At 37.4% G+C, this 21,685-nt stretch overlaps 2 protein-coding genes across 3 annotated transcripts in view; both read left to right on the top strand.

The window, feature by feature from the left end:
- The first annotated feature begins 4,026 nt into the window (after positions 1-4,026).
- LOC112153417 (neuronal acetylcholine receptor subunit beta-2) lies at positions 4,027-11,172 on the top strand. Of its 2 annotated transcripts, XM_024283627.2 has the most exons (5): positions 4,027-4,253; positions 5,117-5,161; positions 5,554-5,663; positions 7,237-8,203; positions 9,534-11,172. In XM_024283627.2, the coding sequence occupies exons 2-5, from the start codon at positions 5,135-5,137 to the stop codon at positions 9,687-9,689; spliced, it is 1,260 nt and encodes a 419-aa protein (XP_024139395.2). In that variant the 5' UTR covers positions 4,027-4,253; positions 5,117-5,134; the 3' UTR covers positions 9,690-11,172. The 2 variants fall into 2 exon arrangements, with proteins under 2 accessions (XP_024139395.2, XP_036069983.1); XM_036214090.1 differs by lacking the exon at positions 4,027-4,253 and having other exon boundaries at positions 5,126-5,663.
- A 9,537-nt stretch (positions 11,173-20,709) lies between these two features.
- The window catches only part of LOC112153797 (neuronal acetylcholine receptor subunit alpha-3), a 20,042-nt gene continuing 19,066 nt past the window's right edge, over positions 20,710-21,685 (top strand). Inside the window, exon 1 of the mRNA XM_024284209.2 lies at positions 20,710-21,117. Coding sequence (XP_024139977.1) covers positions 20,952-21,117 — 166 coding nt within the window. The 5' untranslated portion in view covers positions 20,710-20,951. The remainder of the gene's footprint in view (positions 21,118-21,685) is intronic.

Here is a 21,685-nt window from a genome sequence, read left to right as displayed (position 1 = left end):
CTTGAAATAAACCATTTCATTCATTCATTCATTCATTCATATTTTGAAAGTATTGGGAGACACAACATTTGGCATTTGGTACTTTGATTTGTCGTGTTCCTATAGTTCTACAGGTGGGGTTGAAACTTGTTTGCACTGGCAATCAGCAGGACTAATCATCACTTTGTAGTACTTTATCATCTGCCATGTTTGGAAACTTTTCTGAAGGACAATAGGTGGTGTCATTGATTGGATGGATGCATAAAAGGCTGCATAGTCTCATAGTCCAAGTACATAGTCAGCAATTTCATAGCTTCTTTCTGACATTCATTGTCTGAAGAAGCAAGGAAACAGCGGAGCAGGAAGTAAGTAGACAGAATCTTTTTTACATTTCTGTCAGATGGGGGGTAATTTTTTGTTGGGTAACAACAAGTGACAAGTTGAAACTCGGTTACATGACAGTAGATGCATTTACATGGCATATGGTTTGTCTTGGATGGCAAGACAGTGTGGCGATTCAGACCAAGGACAGATGGAGAAAGCTTCACTTTGGTCCACTAAATGTACAGAACAAATATCTTAAAAGCAAATGAACAAAATGAAAACTGACTCTGTTCCGTCAGTCTCCTAATCTGGTGATACAAACCAACAACATGTCTGAATCATCTTTTTTTTTTAGTTTTTATGACGTCTCTGTGGATTTTATGTGGGCGGGACAGACTTGTAGAGTAATCTCTGATTGTGTTGGAACCTCTGTGCATCACATATGCTGGTATTTTTATTTTAGTGACCATGAATTATTGAGGTGTAGAAAGTGCACAGAGGCAGACAGGAATGTCTGTGTGTCTGTGTGTAGCATGGCAGTGTGATAAAATCTGCTGATAGGTTCCCAACACTCAAGTTTCCCTCAGCTTTAAACTCATCTCAACAAATGCTGTCAACGTTAACACCCTTCTCCTTTACATCACCATGCGCAGTCAACGTCTCCATGACGGCAGCTGTCTTCCCCTCTTTCTTTTGGAGACGGGTTTATTTTTGTGCCCCATCTTTTACATTTTTTAAGCAACAATGATGGCTCCTGCTCCTGTCAGGATGAGAAAAGTCAGTGCGACTTATCACACCACAGAAGGGGCTTTTATTTTGAAGGGACTGAGCAACACATACATGTCAAATAAAAGTATATTACAATGAATATCATTAAGCAGCAAGCTTTTTATCTTCATTTTGTTCATATAAAAAAATAGCTTTTATTAGGTTGTAGATATTACTGCAAAAAGCTAAACGTTTAAGGTGAAAAATAAATTTAGAAACTGCTAATAACTAAAAAAAAACCGGAGAGAATACATTTTACAAATTTAAAGTCAACACGTGAAAATACTAATCAAAAATATGTTTTGTGTGATGGAAAAATAATAGAAGCTCAAACCCTCCTTTGGGACATTAACCTTTGAACTGCCTGCATTTAAAGCATTATTTAAATTGTTTTTGTCGTGGTTTGGTGGTTAAGGGGTTAAAGTAAAGAAAGAAGTGCATAAAAATGTCACCCGTGCCTGCTACACTTTTAATCTGCTGTTAAAGGAAACATTGATACTAATGGAAAAAAATAAAAAAATAAAAATCTTGCTTTTTTTGGCCTCATTTTAGCCTGATTTGACATTCTAGAATGTCCAGAAATATTAGTTTACTTGTAGAATGGGAAACAAAATTATAAAACATCTAATGTCTTTGTAAATTTATTAAAAAAATATGTCATTTAATGTGAAATAGCAGGGGTCTGATCATGTAGTTGAAGCTAATAGTGGGAATGTTTTGGTCTGCTATATGAAATCCGTTGTGCTTTGATTAAATGTTCTTATCGGGAGAAGTTGTGCTAAATGATTACTTCGGATCTCATTATACAAATGAACAAATCCTCAATTCATTTTCTTTTTATCAGATAATACCACTGTTTAGGGAGGAGTTGTGTCCCTCAGTTTGATGTTGGTTTTTGTGTTGGGATTTCCGGTTGTCCCCGTCTCCTGTGACATATCTCTGTCTGTTCCTGACAGACAGGCCATTGTGTCTGACAATATTTACCCCCCAGTGTCTGTCACAGCTGCTCAGATCAGATGCTCGCGTCTCCTCTTCAGATGGAGGGCAGTCAGTCAGTCACGGGTTTCTGCAGATTGATGGTGTGAGAGGAAAGCATGTCTTCGCTGCCACAGCCTATTTTAAGGCCTTCCTCCTTCATAATCGCTGCTTCTCACATGTCAGAAATACAGTTATGTGACAGCTGGGCATCATGTGCCAGTAGAGTATGTTAACAGTGCAATGAATACTAATTCCATAAAAAAATGACTGTCTGCTGCAGTAGGTAGACAAAAGTGACACTGAGTAAGATTGATTTGAAAGCAAAACTAAACAATCGTGAATATTTAGTTGTAGATTCTATGGAAATAATTACTTATAATCCAGCAGGAAAAACTGAACTGAGAATTAATTGTGATAATTTCAAAGTGCGTGTTGTAAGAAAAGCTCTGTGACCCAGTCATTTATGGTTGGAAGTGAATTGTGGATGAAATGAGTGTTACACACATTTGTGACAATGTGACCCTGTTTTACTGTGTAAACTCGCACTGTGACAAACATGCAGGATGGAGGTGGCTGTTAAAATTGCGTGTATGTTGATGTGCCATGGACTGTCGGTTAATACAAGAGTTGTTTTACTGCTCTCATTGCACATTCTTACATAATTTCTACATTTTTTTATCACAGCATTAAATTATTGGCGGCTGCATGGCATGAGGTTTTACAAGCTTTTTTTCGCATTTTGTGTGGGTGTGCAAATATGGATCTTTTACTATTTATTTATTACTAACTTTGACTTCCATTGACCAAATAAAGCAAATCTTGACATTTGAAAAATCTATAAATATTGAATAATTAGAGAGGATCAAACTGGAAAAAACACTATTTTTTGATTCATGTTTAATAGAATATAAGCTGTAATAAACCTTTGTGAAAAGTCTGTTTGGACATATTTCTAGAGGTGTATTGGAATGGTGGTTAATAGGGGCGTGTATTGGCAAAAGTCTGGTGATACAATACATATCATGATATGAATCTCACAAAACTATATATCACTTATCTGAGTCACTACAAAGCAGCAATCTGCATTTTTATATGATTCTGGCAGCAATCTGGCAACACGGCCCATCATTTTGTTTTGGTACCCATTCCAAATAAAATTTATGAGTAGCACATGTCTCATAGCAACAAAAACGACAATGCAGACTGAACAATGAACACAAGCTGGTTCTTGTGAGATGTTGTTGCTCAAAGAGGCTCAGTGTGCTGTGCTGCCAACTAGCTTTCAGGAACTTAAGTGGAAAACAAGTGTCAGACGCTGAAGGACGCTCATAAATAATTAAATACATATCATCTTGTCAGCATTTTTTAAATCGATACAAGTATCGCCAAATGAAGTATCGATTTTTACCTACACCCCTGGTGGTTAACATTGTCTGACGTTTGCTTAAAAACTTTTTCCTGAAAAACAGAGCTTCATAAATATAATGCTCTCTATAATAGAACCAGATCTTATAGAATCAAAGTAAAGATCCAGGTAGTGTTGACAGAAAAATAAATTTGGCATAAAATATAAGGCAGGAAAAGAAAATACTTCCAAAATAAAGTTTTCTTGTTTTTCATTAAGTTGATTTGGAACTTTTGGTTAGAGATATAGATTGAACAAAACATATAAACAGATGTAGTAAGTAACAACAGCTTTGAATTTACATATTACTAGTTAATCTTATTTTGTAAAGTTCACAATACCGTCCTAAAATTCCAAACAAATGACAAACCCAAACCTAGATAAAATAAATAATTAAATAAAGACGCCAAAGAATACAATTGTTAATTTATTTTGTATAATTTCAGTAGAAAAAACATAAGTATAAATCAGTATATTATTTTTCTAAAGGGTGACTGAAGACTTTGTGGCTCCTACTGGGTTTTGGTCGGTGAGAAATCGATCCGAATGGCTTTTTAAATGTTGAAGGTTGCAAACCTCTGCTTTAGGTCATATTCTCTGTTCTGATCGATACATTTTCCCCTCTTTGATTGTATACTTGTTTTTGTTTGCAGCTGCCTGGTGTGCAGAGGTGGAGGAGCGACTAGTAAATCACCTGCTGTCACCGGAGCGCTACAACAAGCTGATCCGACCAGCTGTCAACAACAGCCAGCAGGTCACCATTTACATCCAAGTGTCTTTGGCCCAGCTCATTAATGTGGTAAGGGAGTATACAAATCTATCCTTCTGTCCATCCCTCCGTCCGTCCGTACATTGATCTCATGACTATCTAAAGAATGGCTGAATGGAATCCAATGTAGAAATAGTCTTTTCTGTTTTTGTATTGTTATAACACATGCTCATAACTTAATGCTATAATCTTACAAACAAGTATTTCTGCCCTGACTTTGAGCACAAACATTCTCTCTGGACTTTACATTAAAAATGCGAAGCGTACAAAAAAAAAAATAAATAAATAAAAAATAGAACATTTCTTCGCATTCAAGGTTATTTTAAATCCAAATTTGGGTTCAAAGGAAGCAATGAAAGTGGAGCGATTAAATTTAAAGCAGGATCACAAACACCACTTCTCTAATATTTCTGGGTTAACTTTCAACATTGTTGCCTGTCATTTTTATCTTAGTATAAAATACTTTTTCCAAGACTTTGATGTTCTTTGCATTTTTTTTCAAATCTTTCTTTATTTCAAAATGACTACATTTTTTTTTAATTTTTAAGTTTTGATTCTAAAAAGATTAAAAACTAATTGCATGACAAACTATCCCTATTTGGACAAAGTTAGGTGAAGCCTGCATTTCCGGTTGAAAAACCTCTGGTCATGCACAGTCAAACCATGCAGGCTCCACACAGAAATGGCCCCAGCTGGGAGTCGAACCAGAACCTCCCCAGTGACAGTGCTACTTACCACGCAGCTGTAATAACTGCACAGACACTGATTGTCAAATTTGTTTTTACCGAATGTTCATATTTTGCTTTAAATGGTTTGTGAGCGCACACAAGATCATCTGAACAGAAACATGTGTCATCGTATCAACCCTGCAGGGATTTTTGTCTGTGTTTCAGAATGAGAGGGAGCAGATAATGACCACCAACTGTTGGCTCACTCAGGTTTGTGTTCATTATTTTTTTAAATCTTTTTTCTTAGTAACAGTATAGTTCTGCAGAGGCCAAACAAATGGTGTGCATCCTATTAGTCATTGTGATACATAAAAATTCATGCTAACACACTGGCATGTCTTCACAGTTTGCTGTGTAATGACATGCAGTTGGTTACTAGTGAGGTCAGCTCCATGCAAACACAGCAGCGCGGCTGAGTAAAAAAATGCAGTTTGACAGCTGACTCAACTGGAACCTTTATGGATGAACCAGCATGTTTATATTTTCTGACTTTTTATATTGCAAATCAGACCTGTTCTTCCAATGCACATACAGCTTTTGCTTGCCAAGTTGGCATGATCTCATATGAAATCTATTCATGGGCCTGTGTTCTTTTGCATCAGGGATGGAATGACTACAGACTAATGTGGGATCCGGATGAATACGATGGAATCAAGAAAATTCGTCTCCCATCACAACACATTTGGCTGCCTGATATTGTCCTGTATAACAAGTACGTTTCCTTTCTTTTACAAAGAAATACTGTGTCCTTCCTGGATTTATGACTAAACTATGGACAAAAGAGAATATTAAACCTAAAGGATTGAAAAAAAGTTATGATTTATTTACCAAAACTAATGGGATTTTGAACAAATATCTGTGAATTTGAGGAAATTAATGTGCATTAAAATCTTTCAATGTGCCTGAGTGAACTGTTCACTTCTGGATTAATCTCTATGTGAAACTGTCTTTTATATATATATATATATATATATATATATATATATTTAAATGGAACTGGGGTTTTAATTGATTATAAAATCCGTTTTGCAAATTACATTTGTTCCTAATTTAATGTCATGAAAACATAACGATTTTTCATATTTTTTTACTTTAAAGCAAAACTGCTTTTTTATATCTGGTATCTTGCAATGTGAAACTAGTAAATAGATTTTTTTAACTAAAAAAACTGTCTGATTCAGCAAATGGAAACAAAACATCTAGGATATTTGTTACAAGCACATAAAGTATTAATCGTACCCCTGATTTTAATTTGACTTGTTTAGAAACATCTATCCTACAAGAAACAATTTGATGCTTTCCACATAAATATTACAGGAACAGGAAGATCCAATTTACATGTGGACACAGTTTTTAAAAACAGACATAACAAACAAGCAAATAATAAAGAAATAAAACATTAGACTGGTAATTCACAAAAAAAATTGTTCAACTAAAATATACTGAAAGAAAATGATGACTCAAAATTGTTGAAGATCTCGCAGCTTCTTTGATTTTAGCTTAAAGTTTTTCCATCTGACAGATCAGAAGTCTCAGGAAGCAGTTGCAGCCTTTACATTTTTAATTCGATTTTGTAAAGCAAAGCATTACAAGTTTGATTCCTGCCGTGCTTTATAATTGATAGGATCTCAATTTATAATGCAGCACCTGCTGTAGTGGACAGGTGAAGAAAAGAGTTGGTCTCAGCAGATGTGAAGTGTGCCACTGGTCTGCTGGGATGTCTCTGAGGTTAAACCTTCTCAATGTGATGAAAAAAACTCAATTTTTAACTTAATTCATACTTCATGAATTAGTTTCTGTCAACCAGCAGATTTCTCCCTAAAAAAGCAAAGTAAGCCATATTTTTAAGAAGATCTGTAAGAGACTACAGTTTAAATTAAAGTTCAGGAACACTAAAAGTTTGTTGAACCTAAAAATGTTAAGTTTTTAAGTTTCCTAATGATTTAATTTTGGTCAAAAATGCTAAAGTTGAACATGAAATAAATTAGAAACTGAATCAAAAGTCCAAACTACAGCAAGATAATAAAAGCAGAAACTGAAATGTATAAACGTTTTATAGCCAGAGCAGTTTTAAATATAAAACTCATTCTCAGATCCACATATTTTTAGAAAATATTTTCTGGTGAGGTCTTATCTCAGATTAAAACAATTGATGTGACTCCTGAGCTTCTAAAACAATTCAAAATCATTTTGTAAAGATGTTGCAAAAACCTTTTTTAATTACATGAAATACTATCAATTTCCTTTACAAATAAAACAAAATGTTCCTCTTCTTCTGTTTCCAGTGCTGATGGGACCTACGAAGTTTCTTTTTACTCCAATGCTGTCGTATCTAACAATGGAGAAGTGGCCTGGCTCCCACCGGCTATCTACAAGTCTGCCTGCAAAATTGAAGTCAGGGATTTCCCCTTTGATCAGCAAAACTGCACCCTCAAGTTCCGTTCGTGGACTTACGACCACACAGAAATCGATCTCATCCTCCTCAGCGATTACGCCTCACGTGATGATTTTAAACCGAGCGGCGAGTGGGACATCGTCTCGCTGCCGGGAAGGAAGAACGAAGATCCAAATGATATCAGATACCTGGATATTACCTATGACTTCATCATTAAGAGGAAGCCTCTGTTCTACACCATCAATCTGATCATTCCCTGCATCCTCATCACTTCTCTGGCTATCCTGGTGTTCTATCTCCCGTCAGACTGTGGTGAGAAGATGACGCTCTGCATCTCAGTTCTCCTGGCCCTGACTGTGTTCTTACTCCTGATCTCAAAGATAGTGCCACCCACATCTTTAGCAGTGCCTCTGATTGGGAAGTACTTGATGTTCACCATGGTGCTGGTCACCTTCTCTATTGTCACCAGCGTTTGTGTGCTCAACGTGCACCATCGCTCTCCCAGCACGCACACCATGCCAGCATGGGTGAAGCGTGTCTTCCTGAACCAGCTGCCCTCCTTTCTGTTCATGCGGAGACCAGGGAAGTCCAACATCCGGGAAAGGTTTCGGAAAAAGCACCAGAAGCAGAAGTGTGGAGCAGAGAGTGGGATCGGAGGCGGAGTGGCAGATTCCTCCTCTTCCTTCTTTGTGAACGAAGATTCAGCCAAGCGCTACGGCTGGAGGATCAGTGACCTGTCGGAAAACACAGAGTTCAGAAGGAGGATGACTCTGAAGAGCAACATTGATGTGGAGGATGCAGTGGACGGGGTGCGCTACATTGCTGATAAGATGAAGAGTGAAGATGATGATGAAGGGGTATGTATTTGGTCTACATGGATTTCTTTGTGTTTTTCCACCAATGAATGATGGCTCTTTAATTTTTGCAGTATATGACTCTAAAATGTTTCCATAAACACTTAGAGGAAAGTTATAAAATGAATATAAACATGCTTATAGCTGCTATGGATGCTTCCTGACACAAAACCTTCTCTACGGTGGCCCTGAAGTCCAAATGACACCAACAAATCACTCAATGCAAAAACATATTAACGATCACAACATTAATTAAAAAAGAAAAACATTATATTTGAGAAATCAAAGCAAAACTACAGAAATCAAAAAACAATAAAAAAGAAACAAAATAAAATGAAATGTTTTGAAAAATAAATAATAAAAAACTGGAAAAAGATAAGAACTACGGGACATCACTGATTGGATGATGACATTCGTTCATCATTTTAACCAAACTGGCTGTGACTAATCATTACACTTCTGTTAGTATGCAGACACAGAGTGTTCAGGTCAGCATTTCAGCTTTCTCTTTTAAAGTATTTCTTCAAGTGTTCAGATTTTTATGCAAACAATAAGAATATTTCAGAGTCCCTTCTTCTGAAGCTGATGAAAGTCACCATTCAGGGTGCGTTCACTGTACGTCTAGTGTGTGGGATTTATTCTCCGCAGAAGACCCGTCTCTTGAGGGGGTTGGTGAGCTGCAGTCACAGCTGTGCTCAGCAACCATTTGGTGATTTAACAGCCAGATCTAACCTCGATGATGAATGCCAAGCAGAGAGACACAGACGGGAGTGGAGAAGACCAATCAATGAATGTGGTCACACCAGACACGGTCACATTCTGCACTGTGGGGCTAAAAAAAAGTCACTTTTCATGAATAAGATTAAAAAATTGGTTTACTATTTGATAAAAGTCAAAAAGAAGTAAAAGTAGATTTTAATTTTAAGAGCTGTTACTATTGTATAGTGCATATCATTGGGTTAAATTTGCTCTAACTGTAACAGAACATGCCACTCTTTACACTGACCAAAGTGTGAGTCTGAGACCAACATTGGTTTTTGGGTTAGAGGTTATGATTGCTGATTGCTTTGAGTTACTCACACATAAAAAGAACATTTTCTGACATTTTTTGACAGAGATTGCACAGTAATCTGCATTTAGGCATCTGTTAGCAAGCAAAACAAAAGCTGGACCCTTATATGACTCAAATACTTCTGTTGGTCTAAACTTTCTGATATAATTGTCACACAAGCAATCCGTCATTTTTGATGGAAAACATGCTAGTTTCCCAACACTCTTAAACAGTTTTCCTTCATGAATAATAATTCCTCATGTTTTTATCCACTCTCTGCAGATTATTGAAGACTGGAAATACGTGGCAATGGTGATCGACCGTCTCTTCCTTTGGATCTTTGTCTGTGTATGTGTGGTTGGAACGGTGGGCCTCTTCGTACAGCCTCTGTTCCAGAGCTACAACACCCCCATAGTTGAGGACTTGGACCATAACTGAACTATGAACATGACTGAGAAATGAACTTTAGTTCCCTTGAGAAACACAGCTCTGGGGAATTTTTGCCACGTGAAACGTTCGCACACTGTTCACTGCACCTTAACTGGAAAACGACACTTTTCAAGCCTCATTCTGACCTCATCCATCACCTGGTCTTCTCCTGTTTTCTCTGTTCAGCACCACTTTTACACTAATATTTCATTTCATCAAAGCTGAATGCTACGGTTAGCCAACTTAAGTAAGCGGTAATAAGAGGCAACTTTTAAAAGTATAGTAGCCAAGAGGACAAGACTAATTCTGCAGCTGAATGATGTAAACTGTGAAAAGAAAAGAATGATTTGTTTTGAACAAACACTGTTATTGTCAGAACTTAGTTTCTTCCTTTCCCCTTTTTTAAATATATCAGATCAAATAAAAGTTTCATTTTTGTTTCATAATAAAATGTAATGAGAATAAAAAATCATCCCAAACAGGAAGACACTTTTATTTCTGTTTTTGGACCATAACAACAGTAATATTTCACTATGAAATGTGGTCTCACATTTACTGTGAAGCCCTTTCTGTGGAGACAAAGGACTCTTTTTTTTTCTTCAATTCCATGCCGTTAGAGATAATAATATTGAGGATAAGAAGCAGTAGACTCCTTAGTTTGTTAAAGAAGCTTTATATCAAGGGGAAACAAAAAGTTGTTCAGGAAGTTATGAAAATGCAAAAAGAGTTTGCTGCTCAGTATGTCATTTCCATTGATTTGATGCTCTGGCTTTGAAAAGTTTACAGTCATTATCAAGGCAATCAGCAACAATATTAAAAAAAAACATTTTTAAATTATTAGCATTTGTTTGATTTAACATTGTTTCACTGTTTTGGATTAGGTAAGACAACTTGTCTGTGCCAAACTGCACTCGCCTGTCACTGCTGCTAATGCTAACCAGCAAAAATGCCTGGTTAAGTCTTTAATCATTTTTTTGTACATTAAGTACAATAGAAGACTGAAAGATGGTTTTTTTTTCCTTTTTTTTCCCTCTCCCTGGTCACTTATGTTTTGTGGGTTTTATCCTTGAAAATGAAAGCTGAGGTGGGGTTTATGTGTCTTGTAAAGAGCGATTAATAAATGGAAATGAGAGTAACAAACAATCACAACGACCTGTGTACTCATTAACTTGTTTAATTAATTGTTTAGCTTCTTAATTCTTTGTTGCATATTTAGTTTTTATTCTAGTAAATGCATGTATTTATACTTGATACATAATATTTAGCAGGACATTTTGGTTTTTTTCTGTACGGGTACAAAGTGAAAATGGGCCACAGAATTATCAAACAGTCTTGGATCCTCAGGGCTTGTCACCTCACCTTCTGTTGAGATGCCAGCGAGGCCATATGACCAATGTGGAGACAGCCTGTGAATGAGCGCACGCACGGCCGCCATCTCAAAACTGGGATGTGATGCTTCCACGTCTTTATGGTGCTGCAGCTTCCTCCTCAAACCGGATTTAGCTTAAGCAAGTCATAAAGAGGATGAAGATATTTGCAATTTATCTGTTTCAGATAATAAACTTTTGCTAAACCCAAATTTAAGCTTTTTTTTTTTTTAAATTTGCTAGACTTTTTTGGTCCTAATGTTAAAAAAATAAACAAACAAATGCTCAAGTTCCTCAATAAACAACTTCAATAGTCATTTGTGATAAACACCATCATACATGGTACATTATTAAATATTTTTTTCTGAATCAGATAATAACCCAAACTGATGACACATATCACCAAAACTTATAAAACAGATTACCATCAATCACACAAGTGCATGAACGGCTGTTTTTCTGAGTCTGAGATTAAGACTGACTCGTGGAGTTTTTCCATCTTGATTATCAACATTTCTGAACACCACATTAACCCCTTCATGCCTCACTTAACTTCAAATTATATTTGAAAAATATTTTTCAGTGTTTTTTTTTCCTTTCAAATGGAGTCCTGGAGTAAATGGTACGCTGCAAATTAGTGACAAACGGCGAGAAGGAGTCAAATCAAGATGTTTAATGAAGCTGTAATGATTCTAGTTTTGCAAACTTAAGTGTCGTGTAAAAGACAATGTCTGCATGCACACAGATAACACGGGCCTGGAAGTAAACCTGTTCTAACCCTGAACCAGGTCTGAACCCGCTTACAGCTGTGTGAGGAGCAGCCAAATCCCCTCACAGTGGGGTTGGAATGAACAAACATGGACGTGCATATGCACGCATACCGACTTAATCCTGTCTGTATAGTGACAGCCAATGAACCGGAATGGGTTCAGCAATTATATATATTTTTGCCCTCATCCTTGTATTACACATAAATTAGATTCTTGACATTTGCATCAATTTCCATTAAGAGGGGATGCATGAGTGTGAGGGGGAAGAAGGGTTTGAAGAGATTAGTGGTCTGAGAGGGGCGGAATATTGGAGTTTTCTAATTTAAACTCCACGTGTTTGTTGATTAATGAGGAGAAGAGGAGAATCAAATCTCAAATATGTGTAGTATATAATCGAAATATAACATTTCAGAGGTTGGGGTCAAATGTCTTAACAAAAACACTCCCAACACCTCACCTGACTGCCTGTTTTTCAGTGAACCGTCTGAATTTTTCTTTCAATACATACATATTAGCTAAAGCCTTCATCACAATGATGTGGACTGTCTGCAGGTGGAAAATGAGCAAATCTGTACATTAAATACACACAAAAATGGTATTTTTCAGTTTTATGACATTCTTTTGGTGCCCGTACGCGCCTCAGGAAACTGAACGGCAAACCTGTGCTCCTCTTGAGATGTGTCCACACCCGTCTATGAACCTATACGAGCCTGGACAGCACACACCCACCTGTACAGGTGAACCCCTAAGCGGGTGTACGTGACTAATGTCCAGACAATGACTGTGGTTGGGGTTCGTTGATTGGGTCCAGCTTCTGGAATGTCAGGGATTTGTCTCATGTGATTGGCTGGAATATCTTGTACTGTTCATGAACCTCCACATAAGAAGATATCCTGATCCAGGTGTTGTTCTGCCAGATCCTGCATCGTTTTAACTCTTTACTGACTCCTGAAACAGCAGCAGACATTCCTGTTTTATGGCTTTATTCTCCAATGGCCAGTCAAGTATACATTTCAGACTGAAAAACTCACATCTACAGTACAAGTTACAATGTATAAGACAATATAAGTGTTGACTATATAAGAAATTGTAACAAAATAAAGGATATTCCTTAAAAAATGACATGATTTTGTGGAGGATATCCCCTCAGAGAATTTGAGCTTTTTGAATTCTTATTTACGTTAGTTTATGTGTTAAAGATGTTTTCCTCTGTTACACTAGATTTCATGTTTCAACTATCCTCATCATATTTCTATCAGTCTTGTTTTCCATTTTCATCAGACCTTCATTCAGATTATTCCAAAGGTCAACTTTGTCCTGACTTAAGTTTATTGTTCAGACTTGTTTGTTGCATTTGGTCCACAAATTCCTGAGTTACACCACAAAACAACAAAATAAATTATTTTAGGTCATTTGTCTTAAGCTCACGTAATTCTCTGTGTTAGATGCAATTTTTAGAAAAATCAAATGACCACAACATCATTTTCAAGCACTAACTTTACATTTCCTTTGCTTTGTATTTTTTTTATTACAATCATTACATCATAAACACAAGAACTTCACTTTTTTGGGTATATTTTGTTTTACACAAACCAAATCAAATTTTGATTGTAAATTTTTACTTAATATTTGCTAAGTTTTTTTTTTAATTCTAATAAATTTATTTTAAAGTAAGGCCACACTGACTGAGCATTAATCTTTTTGCTTCTCGGGCCATTTCTGCTGATTCCACAAGTGAGCAAAATGACTAAAAGTTGTTAACCTGAGTGTTAAAAATGGTACAGGATTCTTGTTGTGACTCTAATTTTTAGCATCTAGATTTAAATGCTTATTGTTGATTGTTTGCTGGGCATAAAAAACTGTTTTTTTTATTAAAATTAAAAAAAATTGTAACTTTTTTTTTACCTGTACGAGTTTGCTTGTTTACTTTGTTATGTTTATTTTTACTTGGAGCAATTTTTTATGCCATTTCTCTGGAAACATTTGAATATTATTCCCTGAGATCCCTTTTTCCTTATTTCTCTCCACATTTCTTTAAACCCTTTGCAGTGTGATGCTGCACCATGTTTCTGGTGTGTTTGTGTCCTTACTTACATTAACTAAGCTAGTCGTTTCTCATTGCAGTTGAATATTTCTGACAAATTAAAAGACAAAATGCTTAATTTAATTCGTTCATTGCTTGTCTTTTCCCTGGCCTTGAGACTGTGGATTCTCTGGATGAACTTTATATACCTATTACATTTCTGTTCTTGCACTATCAGCTCTCGTTCAGTCAACAATAGTAAAAAACAGTGACCAGCTGTTACCTTCTGGTCTCCTCGTGGGGTCAGCAAGCGTGACCAAAGACATAAAAGTCGGCAAATGGAGCAAGAGAGCAGAAAGAAGCAACAAAAAATAATGACAGAGATGATAAAACTCTGCCATAAACAAGGACCTCTGCAGGATTTTTTTTCTGACTATAAGAAAATCTACATGGAAAACCATTAGGATGATGTTTGAGTCACTGAGCTGATATTTTAATCGCAATTTAAGTATTTGAATTTTGTCCCACAGAGTAAAATAAACACATTTTTGAAGACATTAAATGCTTGATAAGTTTAATTAAACACATAAATCAAAACAAAATAATTGTCCTAATCAGATAAGCATCATCTCATGTTTGCACTGGTGTGTTTTAAATCTTTCCCCATGTTATGATCAGACTCCTGTACCTGGATACTTCTTGGTGAGTGTCAGCAGTTTCATCTGTTTCCCGTTGCCGGCTGTTGTCCTCCATCACCACCATAAGACATCCCTTTGGAATTTATACCTGCCATTTCAGCTCTGCGGTCGATATTTATGAACTACATTAGTGCATTACAGAATGTGTAGCTGCCATGCTGTTGAGTCAGGCTGCTATCAATCCTTTCCTCCGAGCTGCTGAGCCACAGACACAGAGACGTGGTCCAAACACTTTGCAGGGATTTAAACTGGGCCCGGGGCTGTTGTGTAACCCGCCGACTAGGAATAAAACCCCTCTGAAGTCCTGGCTGATCAGAGTGCATGCTGCTGCTCACTAGTGGTCGAAGATGATACTGCAGAGCTCCCTCAGGTATCCTTATAAAGCATGAAATCCTTGATTACATGTCGATGTGTGGATGTCAGAGTCAGATAAGATCTAAAATTGACATCTAACAGGGATGTGATTGCATCAGCAGACTCGTCATGCAGCAGCTTGCTCCAGAAATGTCACCAGGTATCTGATTTTTAAAAAATAAATAAATTAGCATGACGATGTTTCGACACATTGCTGCAATGCTGCTGACAGGGATAGGGACGGTTGTTAATCAGGGTATTTCTAACACATTTCAAACTGATTAGAAACGCCCTGCATCTTTGATTAGCACATCATCTGTGATGGCACGCTCAGCTGGGAGGCTTTTCTGCTTTTGCAGACATTAGAAAGGCATGTAATGAGAGGGTCTGGCGTTGACCTCGCCAGGCAGCAGCTGCTTCACCTAAAACAGCACAGATGAAGAAGGACACGATAAAACATTAGATCAATAGAAACAGAACAACAAGTACTCCAAGGTTGTTGAGTTGCAGCATATTCTTTCACATTTATATTTGTTTGGGAGAGGGGAAAAAAAATGAAGTGTGCAGAAACAGGAGTTCATAAAAAAGATGAGAGTTAAGAATATGTCGCAGAAATATAGCAGTTTAATTAGCAGCAATGGACCTTAATCAGATAGCTCTGACTTGTGCTGGGAAGGGATTTAATGAGTTGCTAAAGGCTGGAATCAAGTACAGCATGACCAGCCTCACTGCTCAGAGTGGACACTTGGTAGGAGAGAAACAAGCAGGAAAATGTTGCTAATGGGAGCTGAGGATAAGAAAGGATCAATTTAAGCTGAGGATGGGTTGATGTGGGGGAGGGGGGGGGTTGAGGTCCGGTCTACTGGAGGGCTGAGTGGGGTCAAATAGTGGAGCGTGACTGACATTTTTGACCAAAACCAGGAGGAAAAAGGCTTTTAGAGAGGGCCTGTTGGAGTGATGTGATGGTGGAGTGAATAAATGCTTGACAGAAACAAAGGAAATGCTGAGAAAGATGTTGCTTTTTATATTAGGAACTACAATTAATAGCTAAATAAAAAGTCCTTTTCTGAAACAATTTAAAGACCCACTCTGATGAAAATCAAGTTCTTGGTGTTTTTGGCATTTTTCTCTTGATGGAGGCCATATATCAAGAAAATTAAGATAAAAAAAAATGCATTTTTGAGTATTTCTTTATTTAAATTGTTGTGAATCAGGAGCAGATGAAAAAATGCTGTTAGAAAAAAGTGTTTTGATGTAGGTACTACAATCGGCGGGGCACAATCTCCCTGCTCCACTCTATTCATCCAAGCCGGCATCTGCCTCAAAACTGTACGACTGGATGGGGCCGATATTGCTCGCCATTGTTGTTACACCAATAATGTTAGATTAGGGGTGAGAGGTACGGTGGCCCTGACGGGTCACAACACAACACTCTGAGTTCACAATACAACCCTTTATGGTCACAAAACAACACTTTAAGTTCACCACACAACACTTTCATTTCACAACGCAACACTTTAGGGTCACAACACTTCACATTCACAACGCAACACTTTAGGGTCACTACAAATTATGTCAAGATGGCATTGAACTGCTTCATATCTGCAACGTAAATATGACCAGCAACAGAAGTTGATCTTACAGGTTGATATTTCCATCCAAAAAGATCTGCGCGCTCATAGATTTCTGATGGAATCTGCAAATAAAATAGCAAAATTTAAATGATAAAACAACATTAAGATAAAGAAACATATTTCAAATCATGAGACGATCATGAGGCAAACTTATTTCAAAATGTATTTCTTTTTGTGAAAGTTTAACATGCTAACAAATTAAATCATTCTTAAAAAGGTGATGAAAGCCTTTCCTGATTGCTAGCTGTATATATATATATATATATATATATATATATATATATATATATATATATATACTCGTCAGTACTAAACCCACAGAACTCGACTCTATGAAAGCAAACTAGTTTGCTTGTGTCTCATTATTTGTCCCTAATCTGTGCCCAACAATAATCTGAATTGTTACATTTTTAACTGTTTGGATAATCCCAATTAAAGATGTCTATTTTTTTCCTGCAGGGGATTATTTATTTTCTAATTAGGTCAAAACACAAAGCCTGCTGCGGCAATTAACAACACTAAGACGAGCTGGGAATGAACATTACATTTGATTAAGTAACAAAAAAATTGTTGCTGAAAGAAACCTAATTTATGCAGAATCACAGTGCAGGTGCAGAAGTTGCAAAACACAGTCTGCTCGATCTGGAAAGGTTTTGCTAAAATCGTCTGAAAAAGGCTCTAATTATCAGCAAAACTAGTTTGCAAGTTGTTAATGTGTGGACATCACATCCCGTAATGAAGCAGAGGAATAACCTGCTCGCGGGACTGAAAGATGAAACCCACTTGAGCTCTCCTCTCTAATGTCATTCAGGTTTAATCTCTGCTAACAGCTCTCTGCGCTGCCTCGAGGTTTACTTACTGTGTGATCTCCTGCAAACAGCCTTTCTAGCATTTTCACTTTTCATAGCAGGAAACAAGTGTATATAATCGCATTATCATCAGCCCCGCGCCAACAATTGAGAGCGCGCTCACATTAAGGCTTCATAGGAGACATTTGCAGACGTTCAGCTAGAGAGTGGAACGAAAAGAGAATCGAGGCACGTGTAAAAGAAAAAAAAAGACACAGATGAGGGTGGCATGGTACAAAAGAGACATTCAGCCAAGAGGAAGGAAAATGTGTGAGAGGTTGATGTGGATGAGGCAGGACAGTCCCGTCTGACACACACTCTGATGCTTTTGTCCTTTTCCTTTTGGCTGAATGTGACTTCTGTTTTGATTTCTCAAGACAGATCCAGTTTTTGCATGAGCATGATATTGTTCATGCACAAATGAATACATCTGTTATGAAACTTCTGATCTATTTTGGAAAAAAGAAAAATGTAATTTTGCTGCAATAAAACAGACCAGATCACGCCTAATGTTTACAAACCTGCCACTGAAGATCAGTCGTAATGGTATTTGATTTGAAGTTCAGATTGGCGTTGAAGAAGATGTCACTTCAGGCTAGAATTTGGCTCTCCAGTGTTCAGTCTGCAACTCACTAAACCTCTAAAAAAGAACGACTGGAATCAAATAGAAATAGGATCACTAAAGCTGAAAAAATGTGGATTTTACTTCATGTTTGCACACTATGTTGGAGGGTAAACAGGACTGTGGTGTCACCTTGGCTTTCAGCTGCGCCCAAACCGCAGTGAACTGTTTGTGACACGAACAGGAAAACATGTCCTCGTGTGAACCTGATTAATTTCTGCATCTGTTGCTTTCTTCAATAATGGTTCTGACCGTGAAACCAGAGGAATAATTTTAGACGTTCGCTGCAACTTGCAAAAAATAAATAAAAATACACAGACACACAAAAATGTTTGAGAAAAGGATGCAAAATGTTTGTCTGTGTTAATGCATTTCTGTCAGGTGCAAAAAGAGGTTTACTGTATTTCACATTAGATTTATACGACTTGAAGCAGTGATAAAGTCCATGCAACTTCACAGAAGTGAGAAGTTTCCCAGATTCTCTGGATGAACATATTTTATAGCACAGTGGTTTACCATAGATCAGGATAATTGTCTCTTAAAACACTATATGACAGTTTATGAAGAAGTATTACTGCTGTTTCTTTTAGTTATGACTGACGCATGAATGCTGCAATAAAAATATGAGTCTGCAGGGACTGCTACTTTTTTATTATCTGAATCGGACAGAAATTCTTGAACGGAATGCATCTAAAATTTTAAGAGGCAAAGGATAATAATAATGAGAACATTTTGAATATTTTTTCTTCTGTTAAATCATGTCCTCTGAGGAATGTTATGAAAATCCTGCATGCTTATAATCTCTAGGAAAGCAGAGAAAAAGTGAAAGTCACATTATAATCATATTTAATCTACCATAAAAGCGTTCCTAGTGGTCTTTTAATTATGATTATGTCGTTTTTGCCCCCAAATTTTTTTTAAAAAGTGTTGTTTTCTAGAACATAGTTTCTGCAGAGCGCCAGTAGTTCATTAGAAATTCACCTCTGAGTTGTGGACTATTGACATCCTGCCTCTAACTTCCCATCATCCTTCTGTTTACACTTTCTCCCGCTACCTTACAACCCCTTACACCCCCAATCTAACATTAATAGTGTACAAAAATGGAATCAGAATCAGACGTATCCAGCTGTATAGTTTTGAGCCAGATGAGGAATTTAAAAAGGATTTAGTCATCTGCAAATGGATGCATCGGAATGGAGTGGAGCAGAAATCTTGTGGCTTGGTTGCTATAAAAGCTGCCTCACACAAGTTTTTTCAAACTGTATTTTAATTTGTCTGTTCCTGATTCACAACAATTTAAATAGATACATACTCAGAAATGGAATTCTAAGCGTATTTTTCTTCATATGTGTTCTTCATCATGAGAAAAATGATACAAGAACATGTTAACAACACAGAAAACACAATTTTCATGAGTGGATTTTTAAAAACAAATGTTTTTGACCACTGTTTTAAGAGATGTGCTTATGTTTTCAAGAAGCAGGGAAAGATGCATGATAAAAAAAATGTATTTTATTAGTAAAAAAAACAACAAAAAAATCCTGTTTTTCATCTCATTCCAGACTGGAGGCTTGAGAGTCCTGAGCGTTTCCCTCTGTTATTACATGTTTCTGTGAGCGGAATGACTGGCTCTCTCACTCCGACTCTCATTGAAAACTTCCTCCTCCTTTCCCCTCTTTTTATTAGATGTCCATTTCTGTGCACACAAGCTGACCATGTGACTTCGACTTGACTTCTCACACCCTGTCTGCATCCATCTGCGTTGTGCCTGGCTTTCAGGGTCTCCAAGTGTACCATGAAAGATGCTTGAACATGGCAGCTGTTTTACTGCAAGCCCCTACCAATCTTCCACTTGACTTACCTCCCCAATGACATCAAATTGAAGGCTGTTGTTTCTCATGTACTGCTCTGGATTCTGACCTGCTGGTGTCCAGCAAGCAAGGCACTTTTGTGAACTAAACAGAACTCGTTGCTCGTATTGTCCCTCTCTCACATGGGAAAAAAAAAGAATATCTAAAAGCGAATGTCAAAGTTCAAAAGGATGAACATAAAAAAGAAGTGACCTGTGTTTTCTTCCACTCCTCCTGATACCTGCCGGAATATGACAGCTTGACAGTGACTTGTACAGCTTGAAACAAACAAAAACATCATGCAGACCCATGTATATCCGCACATGCATGTATTTTTTTTAAATAAATTATAATTAGGACCTTCAACTACATGTTTGTTAATTTTAATTGTTTGAAGAGTTTATCTTCTTGCAAAAATATTTCATTAGTTTTATATTAAATGTCTGCACATCAGTTTGGGACAAAGAATCTTGTATTACAGTTTGTTGGTTAGATTAGAAAATTACTCTGCAGAGCAAAATAGCTCAAATAGGAGCTGAAGATTTTTGAACTGTTTGATTGTAATGTTTTGCAACTCTGGATTTGGATCCTTCACAATCTATTCACTGTAACTCCTGCATGCAATGCTGTGTTGTGGTTATTTGGAATGGGGATACTTTGCAGCCCTCAACGCTGTTATGGAGCAGCTAATGCTTAAGCAGCCTGAGCATTATAATGTGGAAAAATCAATTAAGTGTCTAAATTGGTCATTTGCAGCTCACTACAACCAAAAACATGGGCGTTTTTGTTGTACGCAGATGCGATTTCTGTAGAAAAGATGTGGGAGTTCTTTTTTTTAATCCTTCTTTCCTTTTTTGAGGAAACTGTTTTCTTGAAGCCCGTGTCTCTCCCAGCTGATAGAAAACAACGATGACAGTCCAGGAGCCACTTTAGAAAATCATTCCAACTTATCAGCCCCTGACTCACTGTGAGTCAGGGTGCTAAGTTTGGCCCCTGTAGGAGGGTGCTTTCTACAGGAACAGAAGGGTGGGGAGGCGGGACGCTCAGAACTTGTCCATGTCGGCAGGGCGCACCAACCTCTCCACGTCCGGGAGCGCAAAGGAAAATGCTGCGCCTTACCAGCCGCTGCAGCGGGTCCATGGCTAGAATCCGCTGTCAGTCAACGTCTTTTACCCACAAAAGACAACGCAAGGCGGCAGGAACCGACGCTCCGATTCATTTCACCGGGAAGGCTTTCGCTGTTCTCCTGCTGGTCCTTCTCGCTGCGCACGGTAAGACGGCGCGCAGCGCATCAGAGACAATATGAAGACTGTAATCGGGGCTCTCAGAGACTATTTCAAGGATAAATATTAAACCTATCCTAATTATGAGAGGTTATATAGATAAAACATTATTTTAAAAGTAGATTTTGTTGTGCGCTCCTGCTGGAAAACCAGCTGGGACTCTGACCTGTGCCAGTCGTTTACTAACAATCCAGATTAAAGAAAAAAAAAACTTTACTTTGGTTCTTCAAAAAAATCATATTGTGTTTGTGACTTTGTGTATTTTGACCAGGTTTATATGTAAATAGTTGGGTCCTCAGTCCGTTTAACGCTGAAGATTCTCTAATTCCTCAGAGGTCTAGGGCGCACAACAGCACGCAGTGAAAAGCGGCTGTCCCGCGGTTTCTGCAGGACTTTAAAATGTGCAGTTTTACATGTTAGTTTATAAAATGTGCGCGTAAAATGTAATATGGAGCTTCGACCTGTGGAACTGTTGTTATGTCATGAGGACTGACTGGTCTACAGTCAGATTTCTTATGGAGAATGGCAGCAAATGTGCGCATGTCAACTACACCTG

The sequence above is a fragment of the Oryzias melastigma genome, linkage group LG10 (assembly GCF_002922805.2).
Source record: "Oryzias melastigma strain HK-1 linkage group LG10, ASM292280v2, whole genome shotgun sequence".
NCBI classification, from domain to species: Eukaryota; Metazoa; Chordata; class Actinopteri; order Beloniformes; family Adrianichthyidae; genus Oryzias; species Oryzias melastigma.
The sequence above is the reverse complement of the archived record's forward strand: the minus strand, read 5'-3'. Positions and strand labels throughout refer to the sequence as shown.